The following is a 23,371-nucleotide window of genomic DNA, read 5'->3' as shown; positions in this document are numbered from 1 at the left end:
GGTAATTCTCTTTTTAGTTTTTTAAGGAACCACCATACCGTTCTCCATAGTGGTTGTAACAATTTACATTCCCACCAACAGTTCAAGAGGGTTCCCCTTTCTCCACACCCTCTCCAGCATTTATTGTTTGTAGATTTTGTGATGATGGCCATTCTGACTGGTGTGAGGTGATAACTCATTGTAGTTTTGATTTGCATTTCTCTAATGATTAGTGATGTTGAGCATCCTTTCATGTGTTTGTTGGCAGTCTGTATATCTTCTTTGGAGAAATGTCTATTTAGGTCTTCTGCCCATTTTTGGATTGGGTTGTTTGTTTTTTTGATATTGAGCTGCATGAGCTGCTTGTATATTTTGGAGATTAATCCTTTATCAGTTGCTTCATTTGCAAATATTTTCTCTCATTCTGAGGGTTGTCTTTTCATCTTATTTATAAACCATAATAATTTGATTCTTGACTGACACAGGTTCAGCATTTTTAACTGCTTAGCCTACAAAAAACTGTAAGTAAACACCAGTATAAATCCTTATATCAGAGTAGATGGAGATCTTAAAGTATCCCATGTCCAGGATTGATAGTCAATGGGTATAAAGGGAAAAAAGAGGAAATGCTTTCTGTTAAAGAGCAAAGAACTCCAATGCCTTTTGACTCTGCTAAAATTCTGGAAAGTGTTGAACATAAAGCAAATGTTTAAGAGAGAGTTAAGCTTATGCTAAAGTAAACACTACTTCAAGGGCTGTGGACTCATTGGGCGAGGCAGGGTAGAGCCAGGCAGACCTCACTTTGAATCCCAGCTCTGTCATGTTGGTGGTTGGAAAGTTACGCAACCTCTTTTAGCATCAGTTCTTTACCTGTAAAATGGGTATAATTATACCAACTTAGAAGGTTGTTGGAGAGATTAAATGAGATGATGGGTAGAAGAGGCCTAGCTCATAACGGGTGGCTACTAAAGGGTATATGTTTTAATTGTTATAAACATGATCTCAAGGGCATGCGCGCACACACACACACACCCTCATTTCACAGAGAAATCTTCGAGGTCAAAGGATGGGTCTTAACAGCAACACCAGAACTAGAATCTCTACCCTCCTCCATTCTGTCCTTCATTCTGGCCACTGAATTCTTTCATAAAGGAGAAGGCCAAAGAATGAACAATAGAGAAATACGGAATTAATAAATAAATGCATGAATAAGCTCAGATGTCTCATGGCATCACCAGTGTTATAGATTTAGTTTGATAGCTCATTCCAAAAGCATGTCTCTATTGGGTAGTAATTAGATGTAAAGCCATGCAGAGGCTACACATGGATGCAAAGATAATGAGATATGATCCCTTTCCTCAAGATCTCATTGTCTAAGGAAAGAAAATTCAGGCACAAGTCCAGTTCAATTCAGACCACCTTTTAGGTTATTACATGTATTGCAACTAAATAAAAAGGATCTCACCACATATCACCACAGCATATATAATAAGTTCCTTACTGAAAATTACTCCCGAATTATTTCCTCCATTCTCTATGCCTTTATGAGCCTTAAACCTGGCACAGATTCGTGACAGATTGGTAGCATTTTACCATGAAAGGAGAAAAAAAAAAAAAAAGACAAGGCCATCTAAGAAAGAGTGATATGAAACACTGCCCCTTGACCTTTAGAATTGTAAGGTTTTATTTTATTTATTTATTTATTTATTTTTGGGCGCTACGCGGGCCTCTCACTCTTGTGGCCTCTCCCGTTGCGGAGCACAGGCTCCGGACGCGCAGGCTCAGCGGCCATGGCTCACGGGCCCAGCCGCTGCACGGCATGTGGGATTTTCCCGGACCGGGGCACAAACCCACGTCCCCTGCATTGGCAGGCGGACTCTCAACCACTGCGCCACCAGGGAAGCCCAGATTTTATTTTTTAATAAAAACTGTAGGATATAGGTATGAAACCATATGTATTCCAGGAAAAAAATGTATATTTCTATTCATCTAAGAGTCAAGCCAGATTATAGAAACTAATTTAAAAGACTACAACTACTATGAAGGGGCCAGATCATAAGCAGCCTCAGAATTCCCCTCCCTATCAGTGTAGCTGGAAATAGATAAATAAATAAGCCAGCCCAGACTTGTGAATCCTACAGAATCCTAATTTGTCGTAGCCATTAGAATTTTTTTTTAGCCATTAGAATTTAATGCTGGTGGGACTTCCCTGGTGGTGCAGCGGTTACGAATCCGCCTGCTAATGCAGGGAACACAGGTTCAGTCCCTGGTCCGGGAAGATCCCACATGCCACAGGGCAACTAAGCCCGGGTGCCACAACTACTGGAGCACACATGCCACAACTACTGAAGTCCGTGCGCCTAGAGCCCGTGCTCCGCCACGAGATAAGCCACCGCAATGAGAAGCCCGCACACCACAACAAAGAATAGCCCCCCCTCGCTGCAACTAGAGAAAGCCCGTGCATAGCAATAGAGACCCAACACAGCCAAAAATATAATTAATTAATTTTTAAAAGAAAAGAATTTAATGCTGGTAATCCCAGAGCCAGAAGGAATTGTGAAAGCTGTCTTTTCCATCCCTCGGTCTTCCAAACTTCAGAACCCACAGAAAGATGGGACTCTCCCTTGCCTCCATAAACGTCACCGCCCCCCACCACTGCTGCTCGTGGCTCAGGAGGGCATGTAGATTGGAGGCCGCCATCCTGCCTCACCTCCAAGGTGAAGCCCATCTGCTGGGCTCTAAACCACTTCCCTTCCCTCTTCCCAGGACTCGGTCCTCTCCACCTTTCGCTCACTTCTCAAGCCTCCTGTTTCGCTTCCTCCTGTCATGCCACCTTAGATGACTCCCTGTCTCCCACATCCCTTCCCAGCCTCACATCACCCCTGCCAAGGTCGCCCCACCCCTTCCTCTGCCTTGTTTCTGTAGGCGGGGGCCCAAAGTTCTCTGCCTCCATTTTTTATGCACATTTTTTCCTTAATATCCAAGGCATGGAAGGGCTTTAGTACAGTGCCTGACACACAGTGAGTGTTCAAAAGTAGCAACCTTGATTATCCCTGTTACTGTTATCCTTATTATTTCATCCTCATAAATCCACCAAAGCCTCTTTCAAGTCACTAACACCCTACCCATCCCACAGCTGGTGCCCTTTTCTCTGCTCCATTCTCATCCACCTTCGACAGGTTCATACAGCCCTGCTCCTTTAAAATTCTCTCTTTCTTTGGTTTCTGGGCCACCCTCTTACCCCAGCATCTCACACAGATTTAAAAGTTAATCAGCATATATAAGTGGCCTTGTATCTGAAAATCCAAAGCCCTTTGCAGGCTGCTGCCTCTGGCCACCACATGCAAAAGCAGGTGATACAAAACACAGCCTGCTCCTACATTGCACATGTGACCCCTCTTCCCCCACATTGTCACGGGTCTCCACTCAAGTGTCACCTCCCAGAGAGGACCTCCCTGACCATCAGTAGCATCTCAATCAACGGCAAAGCTCAGTGAGCCAGAAAGACAAAACCAATGTCACACTCTCCCCCCGACCCAAGGTGATTCTACTATTGACTCACTCCTTGCTCACCTGAATCAATGTCTCCAGCTCCTGTGGGCTCACACAGACATGATCCCGCAGGAATTCTGCCTTCTCCATGGCAATAGTGTTCTTTTGGCTGCTCTCAAAGGGCTGTTCCAATGCCCGGAAGACGAGACCGCCCGTGACGAGGTAGACCACCACGACCACGAAGATGGCAACCACTGTTTTACACTTCATGACGGTCTGCAGGGCCCCCTGGGAGGCACCTTCCATTCTGGCTACCACCGTGGCTCGGGAGGAGATGGAGAGGCGTGGGGCCGCGTAATGCCCGTTAGTGGTGCCCTTGGGCTGGCACACCGGGGGCGCTGCTGCAGGAACGGCCACTGAGAAACGGGGTGGGTGAGAGGGGAAAAGAGAATTTGTTTATAAACACAAAGCCCAAAACTTGTCGGAAACAAAGCACAGGTGTCTTTCTCAAGCCAGCTTTCAAACGTGAGGATTAAAAATTGGTTCACCAAGCCTGCAGTGAGGGAATTCAAGCAGTTGCTAGGTGTCTGTTGAATTTTAAAACAGTGAGCACCAGGTGTTCTAGTTTTCACACAAAAAAAATAATATTAATTGAGTCTGAAATGTTTATATTTCTCTACAAGGGTCCAAATTTGAAAGCCATGTCTCTGTTATTTCTCATTCATTTTCTCCCTTAGTTTCCTTGTTAAGTGATGTGTAAGACACACAACAAACCATGATATTTTAAAAAGAGACATATTGTGCGATTTGGAGAAGAAAAGGTAGGAGAAGGATACCCAGCAGAATTGTCCAAGTGCTGAGGGCTAGGTAGTACCAAGAGTAGAGAAGAGATGAGCATCTAGCAAGTTTAAAAGTTCTTTTATCCAGGTCTATGGTCACAAAACAAAAGAAGGGTGAGTTTGCTATGATGAAGAGTCAAAAACCAAACACAGTGACACTCAGATCAAGATAGACAGGCAGGAGGACATGGAATTCACCTCCCCCCACGAACACATCAAAAATACATCTACAGGTTGAGACCTGTGTCCTTGGGAGGGGACTCAGAGGAGAAGGGAGATTTCATGGGCGGAGACACTCCCTGGGAAGTGAGTGGTTCAAGCCACATATTGGGTGCCCCAACCCTGGGGTCCTACATAAGGAAGACGACCCCCTGGAGAGCTGGCGGGACTAACAGGAGGGTTGTGGGAAGCCTGGACTCCACTCAGGAGGAGCGTGCTTGTGCTGGCTTGCTCCTAAAACAGGGACGAGAGGGCAAATTGAAATCAAGCAGGTGGCTGGCTGGTTTCCCATGACTTCCCCAGTGTATACACCAGCCTGATCCAAGTGAACATTCCAGCCTTGCTTGCCTCCCATCACAGCTCCACACTGGAATAAGCTGCCATGAGCAAGGAGAGACCTTAGTCGTGAGACACTGAGGTAGCTCAAACCTGAAGCAACATCTGAGAAGGGCAGAGGCAGCCGTTGCTTCACTTATACAAGTGGCACATCAGAGGCAGTCCAGATCTCTGATGGTGGCTGGACCCCCATGGACAGTACCCCAGCCCTCACTGAGTGCCTGTGCTAGCTCCTCTTGCTCCAGTACTGTTCTACTCTGGAGTGAGGGTGCCAGTGCTGGGAGGGGGAGAGCACATACAGGAAGGGAACTGAGCCGGTTTGGAAGCCCAACTCTCACGGCTTCTGCTCTAGCAACTTGGAACCTGACCCTGCTCCCCCACAGGGTGATGATGGACACTTAGCACAGAAGCTTCAGCTTACACCTGCTCCAGCCCTAGTCTCTCCATCTCCATCGCCACCTCCTACCAAGATAATAGCTGTCAGCACAACCTGAGGAAAGATATGGCTTGTGTTCACATCAAATCCAGCTCTCCCACCAAAGCCACTGGCAGACTCAGACTGTAAAGGAATGCTCCAACATAAGGAGCAATGGGTAACTTTTACCTAATTTCATAGAGACAGAGAAAGATAAGGAAAATGAGAAGACAGAGGAATTTTCTCAATTAAAAAGCAAGAGAAAACCCCTGAAAAAATAATTAATGAAATCAAAATAAACAAGTTACCAAATGAAGAATTCAAAGCATTAGTAATAAGAATACTAACTGAATTAGGTAAAAGAATAGATGAGAATTTTAACAAGGAACTAAAAAATGTAAAATAAAGAACCAGTCAGAACCAAAGAATACAGTAACTGAAATGAAAAACACACTAGAAGGAATTAACAGCGGATGAGGTGACACAGAAGAACATAGAAGGGATCTGGAAGATAGAATAACAAAAATCACCCAATCAGAACAGCAAAAAGAAAAATAAATTTAAAAATTAGAACAGTTTAAGAGATCTCTAGGATAACATCAAGTGTACAACATTCACATCATAGGGGGCCCAGAAGGAGAGAGAAGGGGGTTGAAGATATATTTTATGAAATTATGACTGAAATCCTCCCAAATCTGAAGAAGGAAACAGATATCCAACTCCAGGAAGAACAGAGAGTCTCAAACAAGATGAACCCAAACAGACCCACACCAAAAGGTAGAGAGAATTCTAAAGGCAGCAAGAGAAAAACAAAGAGTCATATACAAGGTATCCCCCAGATGGCTATCAGCTGATTTTTCTGCAGAAACTTTGCAAAAGCCAGAAGGGGTATCATGATATATTTAAAGTGCTGAAAGGGAAAAACCTGCAACCTAGAACACTCTATCCAGCAAGATTATCAATTAGAATTGAAGGAGAGATAAAGAACTTCCCAGATAAGCAAAAACTAAAAGAGTTCATCAATACTAAACCAGCCCTAAAAGAAATGTTAAAGGGTCTTCTCTAAGTGGAAAAGAAAAGGCTACAAGAAGAAGTATCTATAGGAAAGGAAAAATCCCACTAGTAAAGGAAAATATACAGTAAAGGCTGAGGATAAACTGCTTAAATAAGCTAGTACAAAGATTAAAAGACAAAAAAGTTGTAAAATCAAGTATAACTACAATAATCAGTAAAGGGATAAACATGAAGATGAAAAATATTACATCAAAAATAAAATATGTGGGAGAAGGAAAAAATGTAGATCTTTTAGAATGTGTTTGAACTTGAAGAACTGCCTGTTTAAAACAAATAGATGGGCTTCCCTGGTGGCGCAGTGGTTGAGAGCCCACCTGCCGATGCAGGGGACACGGGTTCGTGCCCCGGTCCGGGAAGATCCCACATGCTGCGGAGCGGCTGGGCCTGTGAGCCACGGTCACTGAGCCTGCGTGTCTGGAGCCTGTGCTCCACAACGGGAGAGGCCACGACAGTGAGAGACCCGCATACCGCAAAAAAACAAACAAACAAACAAAAACAAATAGATACAGGTCAACACATATGAACCCCATGGTAACCACAAGTGAAAACCTACAACAGATACACAAAAACAAGAGAGAAAGGAACAAGCATACCACTAAAGAAAATCATCAAATAAGTGAAGGAACTAAAAGAAGAAGAAAAGAACAAGGAAGAACTATAAACACAATCAAAAAACAAATAACAAAATGACAATAAGTACACACCTATCAATAATTACTTTAAATGTCAATGGACTAACTGTTCCAATCAAGACGTAGGGTGGCTGATTGGATAAGAAAACAAGACTTACCTATATGCTGCTTACAAAGAGACTCACTTCAGAACTAAATACACACACAGACTGAAAGTGAGGGCATGGAAAAAGATATTTCATGCTAATGGCAACGACAAGAAAGCAGAGGTAGCAATACTCACATCAGACAAAATAGACTTTAAAAGTCTGTAACAAAAGACAGAGAAGGGCATTATATATTGATAAAGGGATCAATACAAGAAGAGGATATTACATTCATTAACATATATGCACCCAATACAAGAGTACCTAAATACATAAAGCAAATATTAACAGACATAAAGAGAGAAACTGACAACAATACAATAACATAGGGGACTTTAACACCTCACTTACATCTATATACAGATCATCTAGATAGGAAATCAACAAGGCAACAGTGGTCTTAAATGACACAATACCAGTTGGGCTTAATAGATATATATATATACAGGACATTCCATCCAAAAACAGCAGAATACACGTTCTTTTAAAGTGCACACAGAATGTTCTCCAGGATAGGTCACATGCCAGGCCACAAAACAAGTCTCAACAAATTTAAGAGGATAGAAATTATATCAAGCATTTTTTCCAACCACAGAAGTATGAAACTAGAAATCAGCTACAGAAAGAAAAATGGGGAAAGCACAAATCCACAGAGACTAAACAACATGCTACTAAAAAACTAATGAGTCAACAAAGAAATCAAAAAGGAAATCAGAAAAAAACCCTGAACAAATGAAAATGAAAACATAACTTTCCAAAATCTATGGGATGCAGCAAAAGCAGTTCTAAGAGGGAAGTTTATAGCAATACAGGCCTCAAGAAACAAGAAAAATCTCAAATAAACAACCTAACCTTCCATCTAAAGAAATTAGAGGGCTTCCCTGGTGGCTCAGTGGTTGAGAGTCCGCCTGCCAATGCAGGGGACGTGGGTTTGTGACCCGGCCCGGGAAGATCCCACATGCCGCAGAGCGGCTGGGCCCATGGACCATGGCTGCTGAGCCTGCGTGTCCGGAGCCTGTGCTCCGCAACGGGAGAGGCCACAGCAGTAAGAGGCCTGCGTACCGCAAAAAAAAAAAAAAAAAAGAAATTAGAAAAAGCAGAACAAACAAAGCCCAAAGTCAGCAGAAGGAAGGAAATAATAAAGATCAGAGAGGAAATAAATAAAATAGATACCAAAAAGTAATAGAAAAATCAATGAAACCAAGAGTTGGTTTTTTGAAAAAGTAAACAAAATTGATAAACCTTTAGCTAGGCTCATTAAGAAGAAAAGAGAGAAGACCCAAATAAACAAAGTAAGAAATGAAAGAGGAGAAATAACAACTGATACCACAGCGATACAATAAATCATAAAAGAATACTATAAACAGTCATATGCCAACAAATTGGACAACCTAGAGGAAATGGACACATTTCTAGAAATGTACAGCCTGCCAAGACTGAGTCAGGAAAAAAAGACAACATGAACAGACGTAAGACTGAAATTGTAATAAAAAAAATCTCTCAGCAAACCAAAGTCCAGGATGGGATGACTTCACAGAGGAATTCTACCGAACATATAAATAAGAGCTAACACCTTTCCTTCTCAAAATATTCCCCTCTAAAATTGTAGAGGATGGAACACTCCCAAATTCATTTTATGAGATCACCATTACCCTGATGCCAGATAAAGATACAAAAAAAAGAAGATTACAGGCCAATATCTCTGATGAATATAGACACAAAAATCCTCAACAAAATATTAGCAAATCAAATCCAACAATACATAAAAAGGATCATACACCATGATCAAGTTGGTTTTATTCCAGGGTCACAGGATGGTTCAACATTTGAAAATCAATCAATGTGATACACCACATTAACAAAAGGAAAGATAAAAATCACATGATAATCTCAATAGAAGCAGAAAAAGCATTTGACAAAATTCAACATCCATCCATGATAAAAACTCTTATTAAAGTGTGTAGAGTGGGCTTCCCTGGTGGCACAGTGGTTGAGTATCTGCCTGCCAATGCAGGGGACAGGGGTTCGAGCCCTGGTCTGGGAAGATCCCACATGCCGCGGAGCAACTTGGCCCGTGCGCCACAACTACTGAGCCTGCGCGTCTGGAGCCTGTGCTCCGCAACATGAGAGGCCACGACAGTGAAAGGCCTGCGCACCGCAATGAAGAGTGGAAAAAAAAAAAAAAAGTGTGTAGAGAGGGAACATATCTCAACATAATAAAGGCCATTTATGACAAACTCACAACCAACATAATACTCAACAGTGAAAAGCTGAAAGCTTTCCCACTAAATTCAGGAAGAAGACAAAGATGCCCACTCTCTCCACTTATATTTAACATAGTATTGGAAGTCCTAGTCACAGAATTCAGACAAGAAAAAGAAACAAAGTGTATTCAGATTGGAAGGGAAGAGGTAAAACTATCACTATTTGCAGATGACATGATACTCTATATAGAGGAACCTAAAGTCTCCACACAAAAACTATTAAAACTGATAAATGAATTCAGCAAGGTTGCAAGATACAAGATTAATAAACAGAAATATGTTGTGTTTCTATACACTAATAATGAAATATCAGAAAGAGAAAGGTTTTTTTAAATCCCATTTAAAAATCACATAAAAATACCTAAGAATAAACTTAACCGAGGAGGTGAAAGACCTATACTATGAAAACTATAAAACGCTGATGAAGGAAATTGAAGATGATTCAAAGAAATGGAAAGATATCCCATGCTCTTGGATTGGAAGAATTAATATTGTTAAAATGTCCATACTACCCAAAGCAATCTACAGATTTAATGCAATCCCTATCAAAATATCAGGGACATTTTTCACAGAACTAGAATAATCCTTAATTTTATATGGAACCACAAAAGACCCCAAATTGCCAAAGCAATCTTGAAAAAAAAGAACAAAGCTAGCAGTATCATGCTCCCTGACTTTAGACTATACTACAAAGCTACAATAATCAAAACAGCATGGTACTGGCACAAAAACAGACACATGGATCATTGGAACAGAATAGAGAGCCCAGAAGTAAACCCATACACTTATGGTCAATTAATCTATGACAAGGGAGGCAAGAATATATACTGGAGAAAAGACAGTCTCTTCAATAAATGGTGCTGGGAAAACTGGACGTCTTCATGTAAAAGAATGAGATTAGAACATTTCCTCACACTGTATACAAAAATAAACTCAAAATGGATTAAAGACCTAAATGTAAGACCTGAAACCATAAAACTCTTAGAAGAGAACATAGGCAGAACCCTCTTTGACTTAAACTATAGCAATATTTTTTTGGATCTGCCTCCTAAGGTAAAATAAATAAAAGCAAAAATAAACAAATGGGACCTAATTAAACATAAAAGGTTTTGCACAGCAAAGGAAACTATTGACAAAACAAAAAGACAACCTACTGAATGGGAGAAAAGATTTGCAAATGATATGATCGATAAGGGGTTAATACCCGAAATAGATAAACAGCTCACACAACTCAATATCAAAAAACCAAAAAACTCAATTAAAGATGGGCATATACACAGCAACAAACGCAGTAAGGTAGACAGCTAGTGGGAAGCAGCCGCATGGCACAGGGATATTGGCTCGGTGCTTTGTGACAGCCTGGAGGGGTGGGATGGGGAGGGTGGGAGGGAGGGAGACGCAACAGGGAAGACATATGGGAACATATGTTTATGTATGACTGATTCACTTTGTTATAAAGCAGAAACTAACACACCATTGTAAAGCAATTATACCCCAATAAAGATGTTAAAAAAAAAAAAAAAAAAAAAAAAAAGATGGGCAGAAGACCTGAACAGACATTTTTCCAATGAAGATATACAGATGGCCAACAGGCACATTAAAAAATCCTCAACATCACTAATTATCAGAGAAATACACATCAAAACCACAATGAGATATCATCTCACACCTGTCAAAATGGGAAAATGGCAAAATCAACAAAAAGTCTACAAATAACAAATGTTGGCAAGGACGTGGAGAAAAGGGAACACTAATACACTGTTGGGATTGTAAATTGGTATAGCCACGATGAAAAACAGTATAGAAGTTCCTCAAAAAACCAAAAATAGAATTACCATATGATCCAGCAATTCCATTGTTGGGTATATATCTGAAGAAAATGAAAACACTATTTCGAAAAGATACATGCACCCCAATGTTCATAGCAGCATTATTTACAACAGCCAGGATATGGAAGTGCCCATCAACAGATGAATGGATAAAGAAGATGTGGTGTATACACACAATGGAATATTACTCAGCCATAAAAAAGAATGAAATTTTGCCATTTGCAACAACACGGATGGATTTGGAGGATATTTTGCTTAGTGAAATAAGTCAGACAGAGAAGGACAAATACTCTATATCACTTATATGTGGAATGTAAAAAATAAAACAAACTAGTAAATACAACAAAAGAGAAACAGACTCACAGATATAAAAAACAAACTAGTGGGCACTTCCCTGGTGGCGCAGTGGTTCAGAATCCGCTTGCCAGTGCAGTGGACACGGGTTCCAGCCTTGGTCCGGGAAGATCCCACGTGCCACGGAGCAACTAAGCCCATGCACCACAACTACTAAGCCTGCGCTCTGGAGCCCGTGAACCACAACTACCAAGCCCACGTGCTGCAACTACTGAAGCCCATGCACCTAGAGCCCATGCTCCGCAACAAGAGATGCCACTACAATGAGCCCGCACACCGCAACGAAGAGTAGCCCCAGCTCACCACAACTAGAGAAAGCCCGCATGCAGCAACAGAGATCCAACACAACCAAAAATAAATAAATTTTAAAGAAAACAAACTAGTGGTAACCAGTGGGGCAAGGGAAGAGAGAAGGGACAAGATAGGGGTACAGGATTAGAGGCACAAACTACTATGTGTAAAATAAATAAGCTACAAGGATATATTATATAGCACAGGTGATATAGCTAGTATTTTATAATAACTATACATGGAGTATAACCTTTAAAAATTGCAAATCACTATGTTGTACACCTAAAACTTATACAATACTGTAAATCAACTAAACATCAAGAAAAAAATTTTCATTGGCTTAACATAATAAATAAATAAATAAGCAACAAGGATGTATTGAACAGCCCAGGGAAATACAGCCATTTTTTGTACTAACTTTAAATGTAGTATAACCTATAAAAATACTGAATCACTGTTTTACACCTGAAGCTAATATAATATTGTAAATGTACTATACTTCAATTGAAAAAAATCAATCAGTGTAAAGAAAGTTTGGGTTTCTGACAACTACTAAAGGTAAGCAAAAAGAAAGGTGGTGATAATGAGGGAAGGAATCAAAGACTGATGTTATATTCCAGTTAACTTGGTTTCCTGAAAAAAATAGAATAATAAAATAGACCCTAAATGTATTTCTCAATAGAAAATGCAATGAGTTACATGTAATCACTCCTGATCTATTAATGATAGAATTTTTCTTCTATTTTCCTCGAATAATAAGTTATTGGAAAAGAAACTTCCCCTGGTTTGAACACATCGAATTCTCAAAGGTCCCTGCTCTCTGTAAGGGCAATTTCATTACCTTGGATATAAATATGTTAATTTGGGGACTTTTCGGAACAGCAGGAAGTTCAGCGCAGTGTCACACACAGAATGGTATCACACATTTCAGAAATCGGCCTGGTGCACAACGAATGGCCATTTTCCTTCGCTTTTGTTCTCCTTTTATAATACTAATGCTTCTTATGGCCTCTGTCAAGGTGCAGCTTGGCTGTTGTGTAAATAATGTATATTAGGAGGTGACAAACCTAATTATCTAAGTGAGGCAAACAGTCCCACTCAGTGAGAGTTAAACTGCTCTATCTCTGCCTTGGGGAACTCAGGGTAAATAAAAGTGTAGGAATGTCACTCGTCCTCACTCAAACACCAATGACCCTGACAACACCTGGAAGAATCTAGTTTGTAAAGTCTGCCTTTCCTCGTAGAACCTCAAAATCAGATTTTCTCTTTGGGAACCAAAGTTGAATATCAGCTTTTTATTGTACATTATTCTATCAAATAAGTCAGTAAATGTTACATTTCCTTCTGACCTACATGAACACAGAACTCTCTGGAATCTCTGACTCAAGAATTAGAATTAGCACCCTGGGCATTATGTTCTTGCTAATATTCCCTAAAGGCATTACATTCAGGTTCCAACTTGCCCTTGTTGATACAGAGAAGTCTAGCCTTGCCCAGGCCTGCTTTCTTTCAACTTTGTCCTCATTTCCCATTCTTTCGTCCTCCTCGCTGTATCTTAATCCCTTGCGCGTCTCACCATCACCATGGCCACCATCACATCCTGCCTGGTCTAATCCAACAGCCTCATAAGTGACCTCCTTGCTTCCACTTTCACCCACCTTCTGACCCGTAAGTCTGGGGGTTAAATACCACTTCTAGAAGCACCTCCTCCCCTTCCCCCTGCACCCTCTGTGGTTGGCAGAATAACAGCCCCCAAAGATGCCCGTATCCTCATCCCTGGGACCTATGAATATGTTACCTTACATGGCAAAAGGAACTTTGCAGATCTGATTAAGTTAAGGACCTTGAGTTGGGGAGATGATCCTGGATTATCTGGGTGGACTCAGTGTCATCACAAATGTCCTTATAAGAGGAATACAGGAGGGTCAGAGAAAGAAACAGATTTAAAGACAGAAGTAGAGGTCCAAGTGATGTGGCCATAAGACAAGGAATGTAGTCAGTCCCTAGAAGCTGGAAAAGACAAGGAACAGATTCTCCCCTAGAGCCTCCAGCCCTGCCTAGACCTTAATTTCAGCCCAGTAAGACAGATTTTTAACTTCTGACTTCCAGAACCATAAGATAATAAATTTGTGTTGTTTTAAGCCACTAAGTTTGTGGCAATTTGTTACAACAGACACAGGAAACTAATACACCCCCCCCCACTAAATTAGGTCTCCCTTGGCCCCCACTCTCTGCACTATGATGTTGACAGAACCTGTTTGCTCATCATTCGACTTAGAGCTCCAGGAGGACAGGCACCGTGTCGACCCCCCTCATCTCTTGTACCCCAGTAACCTGCCCAGTGCCTGACACATAGTGGGAAGCCAATCATTGATGGCTGATGAAAAGAACCTTCTAATGAAAAAGGAAAGGCAGGAAGAAATGTTGGCACCTCCAAACCACGCCTACAGTGGTGGATGGCGGGGTCATATGGAAAACAGCTTGACATTCCAGCAACACTGGACAGGTCCTCTAACACAGCAGTGCTCTGTTCACACCTCCACTCCTTCACGTGTGTTCCCTCTGCCAGGAGTCCCCTCCCCACCCCCATCTGCCTGGGGAACTCCCGCCCTCCTGAGTCTCAGCTCCAAGCTGCCTCCTCTGTGAAGCCATCCTGGCCTCTCCAGGCAGACTCGACGTGACCATCTCCCCACAAGACTATGAACTCCTTGGAGTCAGAAGGCTTGACTTTTCATCATTGGATCCCCATTTCTTGGCACAGTGCCTGGCCAAGAGCAAATATTTGTTTTCTGTTGTTGGTGATGATGACGATGACTCCTTCGGACTATAAACAGAAGCCCCATCAGAATCACCACCATCCTCAAGAACAAGCATTTATTTAGCACCAAATGGGGCTATGCTGTGGTGGGGATATGGCACGGTCCCTCCCAGCTTCACAGGGTTGACAGTCTACTTAGTGAACATGCTCCACAGCGTCAGGTAAAAAACATTACGAGGAAGCCTCTCTGGGTGACAAATGATGGCCCTGAGCATGGAGATCAGTTTCCTTCACTGACTTTATTTGCATCATGGATGATTCCAGGGCTTCTAGCACCCCTGAGGCTGGGCAGAATTGGGCTTGAGAAAGGTCTTTGCCGGCCAGTTCCTGGTGCCAGTTTGCTAAGAGACTGAGCTTAGGAGCAGAGTTTGAACAGAATCCACCAATCCCTGAGTTCCAAAACACCAGAAACAAAAACCAGAGAGTTCCGATCCCAAACCCACCAGTGTCTGGGTGACCTTGAAACCGCCACTTAGTTTCTGTTTCCTTATATGACAAATGTGAATAACAATGACCACTTTTTTCTTTTTTTTTTTTTTACCCCCTCATGGTTCTTGGGAAATGCAAGCCGCCCTGACTTACTGATTGGAGTATATTTGTACGTATCACGAGTATTGGCAGGGACCTCAGAATGTTACAAAACCTTTTGTGCATTCGATGAAAAATGGAGTAGGTTGCTTTAGCAAAGATGACTGCACATTTCGATGGCTAGAAAAGGATTTGGTTTGTGTCTTTTCCTTAACTTGGATAAGTTTACAAAGGATGCTTTTTTTAAAAAAATTTTTAAACATCTTTATTGGAGAATAATTGCTTTATAACAGTGTGTTAGTTTCTCCTTTATAACAAAGTGAATCAGTTATACATATACATATATCCCCATATCTCCTCCCTCTTGCATCTCCCTCCCACCCTCCCTATCCCACCCCTCTAGGTGGTCACAAAGCCCCGAGCTGATCTCCCTGTGCTATGTGGCTGCTTCCCACTAGCTATCTATTTTACATTTGGTAGTGTACATATGTCCATGCCACTCTCTCACTTCGTCCCAGCTTACCCTTCCCCCTCCCTGCATCCTCAAGTCCATTCTCTATGTCTGCGTCTTTATTCCTGTCCTGGCCCTAGGTTCTTCAGAACCTTTTTTTTTTTGTAGATTCCATATATATGTGTTAGCATACAGTATTTGTTTTTCTCTTTCTGACTTACTTCACTCTGTATGACAGTCTCTGGTCCATCCACCTCACTACAAATAACTCAATTTCATTTCTTTCTTATGGCTGAGTAATATTCCATTGTATATCTGTGCCACATCTTCTTTATCCATTCACCTGTCGATGGACACTTAGGTCGCTTCCATGTCCTGGCTATTGTAAATAGAGCTGCAGTGAACATTCTGGTACATGACTCTTTTTGAGTTATGGTTTTCTCAGGGTATATGCCCAGTAGTGGGATTGCTGGGTCATATGGTAGTTCTATTTTTAGTTTTCTAAGGAACCTCCATACTGTTCTCCATAGTGGCTGTAGCAATTTACATTCCCACCCACAGTGCAAGAGGGTTCCCTTTTCTCCACGCCGTCTCCAGCATTTATTGTTTGTAGATTTTTTGACGATGGCCATTGTGACCGGTGTGAGGTGATACCTCATTGCAGTTTTGATTTGCATTTCTCTAATGATTAGTGATGTTGAGCATCCTTTCATGTGTTTGCTGGCCATCTGTATATCTTCTTTGGAGAAATGTTTATTTAGGTCTTCTGCCCATTTTTGGATTGGGTTGTTTGTTTTTTTGATATTGAGCTGCATGAGCTGCTTACAAATTTTGGAGATTAATCCTTTGTCAGTTCCTTCATTTGCAAATATTTTCTCCCATTCTGAGGGCTGTCTTTTTGTCTTCTTTCTGGTTTCCTTTGCTGTGCAAAAGCTTTCAAGTTTCATTAGGTCCCGTTTGTTTATTTTTTTATTTTATTTCCATTTCTCTAGGAGGTGGGTCAAAAAGGATCTTGCTGTGATTTATGTCATAGAGTGTTCTGCCTATGTTTTCCTCTAAGAGTTTTATAGTGTCTGGCCTTACATTTAGGTCTTTAATCCATTTTGCGTTCATTTTTGTGTACGGTGTTAGGAAGTGTTCTAATTTCATTCTTTTACATGTAGCTGTCCAGTTTCCCCAGCACCACTTATTGAAGAGGCTGTCTTTTCTCCATTGTATATTCTTGCCTCCTTTATCAAAGATAAGGTGACCATATGTGCATGGGTTTATCTCTGGGCTTTCCATTCTGTTCCACTGATCTATATTTCTATTTTACAAAGGATGTTTTATTTAATCTATTTCTTCTGCTCAGAAACCACAGTTGCTCTCACTCTAATACTAAGTTGCCTTGTGACCTGGGATCTGCCACTGGAGCTCTCTGTGCCTGGAGCCACCAAAGAAGCAAAATCGGCCAGATGATAGTGACAGTGGTGGTGCAGATAATAGGAGTTCCTGCCACTTATTGCACACTCACTTTGTGCCTGTGACTCTGAAAAACACTTGTTTACATTGTCGCATTTGGTCCTCACCATGAGGTATTAACTCCCCTGTGTGAGTCCAGGTCCTCCCAGAAGCAGATGCCAAGAGGGGATTGAATGTGCAGGGCAGAAATGGAGACACAGATGTAGAGAACAAACGTATGGACACCAAGGGGGGGAAGTGGTGGGGGGAGGGGGGGAGGGGAAGGGTAGTGGTGGGATGAATTGGGAGATTGGGATTGACATGTATACACTAATATGTATAAAATGGATAACTAGTAACCTGCTGTATAAAAAAATAAAATTCAAAAATTCAAAAAAATAAAAATAAATGTGTATGGATTTTATTAAGGGAAATGCAGTCAGGTGGTGAGGAGAGCCAGCAGACACACTGTGAGCCTGACTCCACTGATGGAGAGCAGGAAGGAAGGAGGGTGTGGGAGTCCTAGACCACCTGCAGCCCAAGAAGGCTCAGCACAGCCATCAAGCAGTTCTTGAGCCAGAGTCAGCCATCTGAGGAGTCCTGTGTCTCCCGGGAGAGGCCTGCTTTAGGGTCCCTGCTGTCCTCGGCCACGGGCTGGAAGCAGCCCACAGGAAGTGTGACCACAGAGGATGCCAGAGCAGCAGCCCGGCTCTTGCTCGGTTATACTCCCTCCAGCTGGAGGCTTGTGTGGCGCATGCCTGCTCACGGCCGCCACACATGCCCACTTCACAGACAAAGAAACTGAGACCCAGAGAGCTTAAAGGACTAAGCCCAGGTCAGGTGGCCAGAAAGTGGTGGAGCCAGGATTAAAATTAGAATAACCTGACCTCAAAGTCAGTTCTCTGGACCGTAGGAACAGAAAACTAGGAAAAAAAGAAACTCCAGGTGGAAAGAGCCCTTTCATCTAAAATGTGTCAATAATGGATGAGGCATATAAAGTAATGGCCTATTGACAACGCCAACAGAAAAGGATTTGGCGGCAAAAGTGCTGCCAAGACTTGATGAGAAGGAAAATGTTGGAAGACAATAATTTTCATTTTACAATGTTTCCTCCCAAACAGTAGCCCATCCCATTTTTTCTGTAGATGTGGGTGGATATGGGGGCACATGTGGAAATCTTTTTCTTCTTGTTTGAATTTGTTCAATTTTGTACCATTCAGGCTTTCCCAAGCCCCGTACACTTTACTGCATCATCCATTCATACATTCAATCAACAAACACATGAGTTCACCAGGCACCATGCTTGGCCCTGGGGATGTATATATGAATAAGACACATCCCTGCCTTCAGAGGTAGTGGGAGAATTGACAAAGATCTGATGCAAGATCTAGTTTATCTTCACAAAGCCTTCTGTGGCGGGCCGTGGTCATTATCTATCCCCCTTGGACAGGTGAGGAACTGAGGCCAGGGGAGGTGACACTGACTAGCCTATCACAAGTTAGTAAGCAGTGGCATCCTTGGATCCAGCTTCAGACCCCTAGCCCCGAGTACCCACACTCTTCCACAGCACCTGGAACAAATGGCATTTGGGATGCTGGGTATCAAACGGGATTCGGGGTATCCTGAGAACGTGAAATGCAGCCACCTCGGAGGTATCACTGTCACATAGCTACATGACTCTGCCTGTCAACCCATGCAAAGTACAGCTGTGACTGCAACACGCTGGTGAGAGGCAGTGAACACTCGCCTCCCCTCACCAACCACCACCAACCCCCCCGGGTCTGGAATAGTTCCAGGGCCACCTGCATAGGCAGCTCAGAGCTTCCATAGAGGCCCAGGTTAAAGCTGAGCCTGGAATCCCCAAAAGCCTTCCCTGGCTGGACCAGAGGGTGGGTGTTGGGAAGAGGGAAGGAGAGACGAGGAAGAGACCATTCCAGCCCCCTCACCCCGCGGTTGTCACAGCAGCTGGTTTCAGCCATGATCTGCCTCTAAGAACAGCCAAGAGAATGTGTGTGCTCCGTCTGATTCCACATACCTTGCAGCCATGTGACATGGCTTGTTTCTCCTGTTTCCATGTGACAGGTTCACCTTAGACATGATCAAGCTGGTCCTGGTAAGAATGCAATGACCATCACTGTAACAGCCTTTATTTTAAAATCCAATTATTAGAGAAATGCAAACCAAAACTACAATGAGGTACCACCTCACACTGGTCACAATGGCCATCATCAAATAATCTACAAACAATAAATGCTGGAGACGGTGTGGAGAAAAGGGAGCCCTCCTGCACTGTGGGTGGGAATGTAAATTGGTACAGCCACTGTGGAGAAAAGTATGGAGGTTCCTTAAAAAACTAAAATTAGAGTTACCATATGATCCAGCAATCCCATTCCTGGGCATATATCCAGAGGAAACCATAATTTGAAAAGATACATGCACTCCAGTGTTCACAGCAGCACTGTTTACGATAGCCAGGACATGGAAGCACCCTAAGTGTCCATCAACAGAGGAATGGATAAAGAAGATGTGGTGCATATATACAATGGAATATTACTCGGCCATAAAAAAGAATGAAATAATGCCATTTGCAGCAACATGGATGGACCTAGAGATTGTCATACTGAGTGAAGTCAGACACAGGAAGACAAATATCATATGATATAGCTTATATGTGGAATCTAAAAAAAGGGTACAGATGAACTAATCTACAAAACAGAAAGAGAGGTACAGATGTAGAAAACAAACTTACGGTTACCAGGGGGTAAAGAGGGGGGATAAATTGGGAGATTGGGATTGACATATACACACTGCTATATATAAAATAGATTACTAATAAGTATCTACTGTATAGCACAGGGAACTCTACTCAATACTCTGTAATGACCTGTATGGGGAAAGAAGCTAAAAAAGGAGTTGATATATGTATATGTATACCTGATTCCCTTTGATGTACAGCAGAAACTAACACAACATTGTAAATCAACTATACTCCAATAAAGATTTTTTTAAAAGAAAAAAAGAATGCAATGACACTCAGTCTAGACATACTAAATAACCAAGCCATGTCCCCAAAATGCCACCATAGACAAGGCTCTCCCTTTAGGTTTTATCATTGCCCTCTCCTTCTAGCCCTCTTTAAAAACTTCAGGCTTTGTTTCCAGATGGAAGAGACCAAGGTATCATGAAATATCTGGGACAGAGAGCCACAACAATGGGAAGCAAGACTGAAAGGGGAGGAAGAAGGAGGTAAGAATGTGCTGCCACCTTGACTCCGCTCTGTCCTCGCCTGCTCTCACCTGAATTGCTGGGACAGCCTCCAGTCCTGCCCCTCTTAAATGCACCCTCCACATCCTCCAGGGGGCCTCTCCAAGGTGTGGATCTGATCACACCCACCTCATCCTCAAGCTCCACTCCAGGCACCACAGAGCTTCAGAAGAACATGCAGGCTCCATGGCTTGCAGCAAGACTCCCTTCCAGGACCTCGTGCCTGGCTGTCTCCCCACAAGCAACGTTTGCCCCAGGCAAGCAACACCCAGGCCCCTGCATGCCGAGCCCAGAGGAGTAGGTCTTGCTTCCCAATTCCTTTCTCCTTCTCACTCTTTATCTGGCCAACTGCTCCTCATACTTCAAAACTCTCTTCATGTGTTACCACCTCCAAGAAGTCCTCCCTGACTGCCCACCCCTCAGTACAACCAGATGCCCTTCCCCTTGAGATTTTCTCTACATCTCAATGTGGAGCTTAGCACAGTGCCTACAGCTGGAAGGCTCCTAGGTACAATTTGCTCATTCCTGAATTCATTCATCCATCCATCCACAAATCTGCCCTATGCCAGCATTTATGATATCAAGTTTGCACACGTGCCCAAAGGAAAGTCTGACTGCTGAGTTCACTGAATCTGGTGCTAGTGGTGGTTGTTGTTTTCTCACAGACAGACATCCTGAGTCAAGGTGTCAAAATTCTCAGAAAGCAAATAGTCCAAGGAGAGCTCGTAATCCACTTCACTGTGCTCCAAACGCTCAGTTCTGAGCTTTCTTGTTCTCTTCACAAAGGGCTAGAAGGTTCTCTTTTACTCATGGGTGCAAAATATTTGGGGGGGGGGGTAAAAAAAATCCATTGGATGGAATGAATCACCCTTGGTGAATCACCTCTCTGGTAGCAAGCAGGCAGAGTTTCCCTCCAGCCGGCCTTCCTGGGGTTCCTCTGACTAGGACCAAACAGCATCAACTTGGGCTTGAGGACCCAAAGGGCTGAAGCCCTGGCCCATTAGTGCACCCCCAGCCTGAGAAGAAAACAAAGGTTGCTGGATTCATCTGGGGCTCAAATGATCACCGACTTCTTTCTTCTTTCAGGACTAGTAAGTAGATGGTTTCTCCTATCTTCCCCAACTCTCTTGTTGTATTTATAAGCCAATGGCATGGCACAAAGTCAGGGGTCTTCACCAGCAGACAGGGCCTGGAGAATGAGGCTCTTGGCATGGAGGCCTCAACTCAGGCAGTAGCACAAGGGATGGAGAGGAGGGGGTCAGAGACAAGGGGTGTTAAGGAAGTAAAATCCACAGGTCCTAGTGATTGACAGAAAGCGAGAAGTGTGGAGAGGGCAGGATCCAGGATGACACCCAAGCACCTGGTTGGAAGAGCGTGGTGTTCTCCAGGACAGAAAAGGCAGGAGGCCTGGGTTTACAGCTTCTGTGGCACATCCAGGTGGCCATATCCAGTAGACATTAGACTTAAGGGACTGGAACTCAGGGACAAAATCTAGCTGGAAGCCTAGATTTGAGAGTGATGAGAATATAGGTGATATTGAAGCCACAGGACTGGACGAAATGGTCCAGAAGGAGATGCAGAATGAGAAGAGAGTAAAAGATGGTGCTCAAGGGAGGAACATGTAAGAGACAACAGAGAAAGAACTAGAAAGAATGAGAGAGCAAAGGGGGAGCACCAGGGTGTGGCTTCCTAGACATCAAAGGTGGTCAATCTTTTTTTTTTCCTTTTTGTTTTTAATTAATTAATTATATTTTTGGCTGTGTTGCGTCTTCGTTGCTGCATGCAGGCTTTCTTTAGTTGCGGCGAGCAGGGGCTGCTCTTCGTTGCGGTGCACGGGCTTCTCATTGTGGTGGCTTTTCTTTGTTGCTGAGCATGGGCTCTAGGCCTGCGGGCTTCAGTAGTTGTGGCACGTGGGCTCAGTAGTTGTGGCTCGCAGGCTCTAGAGCGCAGGCTCAGTAGTTGTGGCACACGGGCTTAGTTGCTCCGCAGCATGTGGAATCTTCCCAGACCAGGGCTCGAACCCTTGTCCTCTGCACTGGCAGGCGGATTCTTTTTTTTTTTTTTTTTTGCGCGGTATGCGGGCCTCTCACTATTGTGGCCTTTCCCATTGCGGAGCACAGGCTCGGGACGCGCAGGCTCAGCGGCCATGGCTCACAGGCCCAGCCGCTCCGCGGCATGTGGGATCTTCCCAGACCGGGGCACAAACCCGTGTCCCCTGCATCGGCAGGCGGACTCTCAACCACTGCGCCACCATGGAAGTCCCAAAGGTAGTCAGTCTTATTCCACTCCACCCCCAGCATCATTCCCAAGGCCTGGTCTGCTAGAGGTCTCAGGGTGTGTTTGATGAACTGATTACTGTCTCGTAGGACTATCCTACTGCTCATTAATGGCCTTCTCATAGACCATTTTCTCTCCCTGGCTTCCAGGAAACTCTCTTCAACAGACCTCTGTTCCAGAATTCCTAGGCATTATAGCTTACTCCTGCTAGCAAGCGAGATGCCTTTATTGCTGCAGTGAAATGAACTCTCACTTACGCACACGAGCACAAAGAGCGAAGAGCCAGAGGTATTGTATGTGCTGAGCTGGTCAGAACAGCTCCATCATTTCCCGCAGGTCTGCTCATCTTTCGGGATCCAGGGCTGCCTACCTTCTGGTTCTGCCAACAGACCCCAGACTCTGCCATGTTGGCGAGATGGACTCATTTGTTGTTTTTGACTCCACGGTCAAGGCTGAAAGGTGCACAGCCACGGCTGGGGTTCCTTTGTTCCAAAATGCTTCGTGAATAATATATTTTGTCTCCTGCTCTAAGTTTTTCCTCCACAATTTAAATTAGCTAGAGCACTTTTAAAAGGAAAGGTTTTTTTCCCTTCCCTTTGGGATTAAAAATAATATAAACAGCTGCAGTTCCCAAAACACGTCCTTTACCCTGGGGCCAAGCGTTTGAAATCCTATTGTCAGGACCCATTCCTTCGAGCTAGGTTTGCCTTTCCCAGATGTCAC

At 43.3% G+C, this 23,371-nt stretch overlaps 1 protein-coding gene across 1 annotated transcript in view; it reads right to left on the bottom strand.

Moving 5' to 3' along the window:
• The window catches only part of KCNK10 (potassium two pore domain channel subfamily K member 10), a gene marked incomplete at its 5' end in the record, with an annotated part of 92,474 nt that extends 69,420 nt beyond the window's left edge, over positions 1–23,054 (bottom strand). Inside the window, 3 exons of the mRNA XM_079912796.1 lie at positions 3,553–3,887; positions 4,652–4,763; positions 23,019–23,054. Of these exons, the coding sequence (XP_079768922.1) occupies positions 3,553–3,887; positions 4,652–4,763; positions 23,019–23,054 (483 nt within the window). The remainder of the gene's footprint in view (positions 1–3,552; positions 3,888–4,651; positions 4,764–23,018) is intronic.
• Positions 23,055–23,371: the final 317 nt, after the last annotated feature.

This window comes from Stenella coeruleoalba (genome assembly GCF_951394435.1).
Source record: "Stenella coeruleoalba genome assembly, chromosome: 2".
Taxonomy (NCBI): Eukaryota; Metazoa; Chordata; class Mammalia; order Artiodactyla; family Delphinidae; genus Stenella; species Stenella coeruleoalba.
The sequence above is the reverse complement of the archived record's forward strand: the minus strand, read 5'-3'. Positions and strand labels throughout refer to the sequence as shown.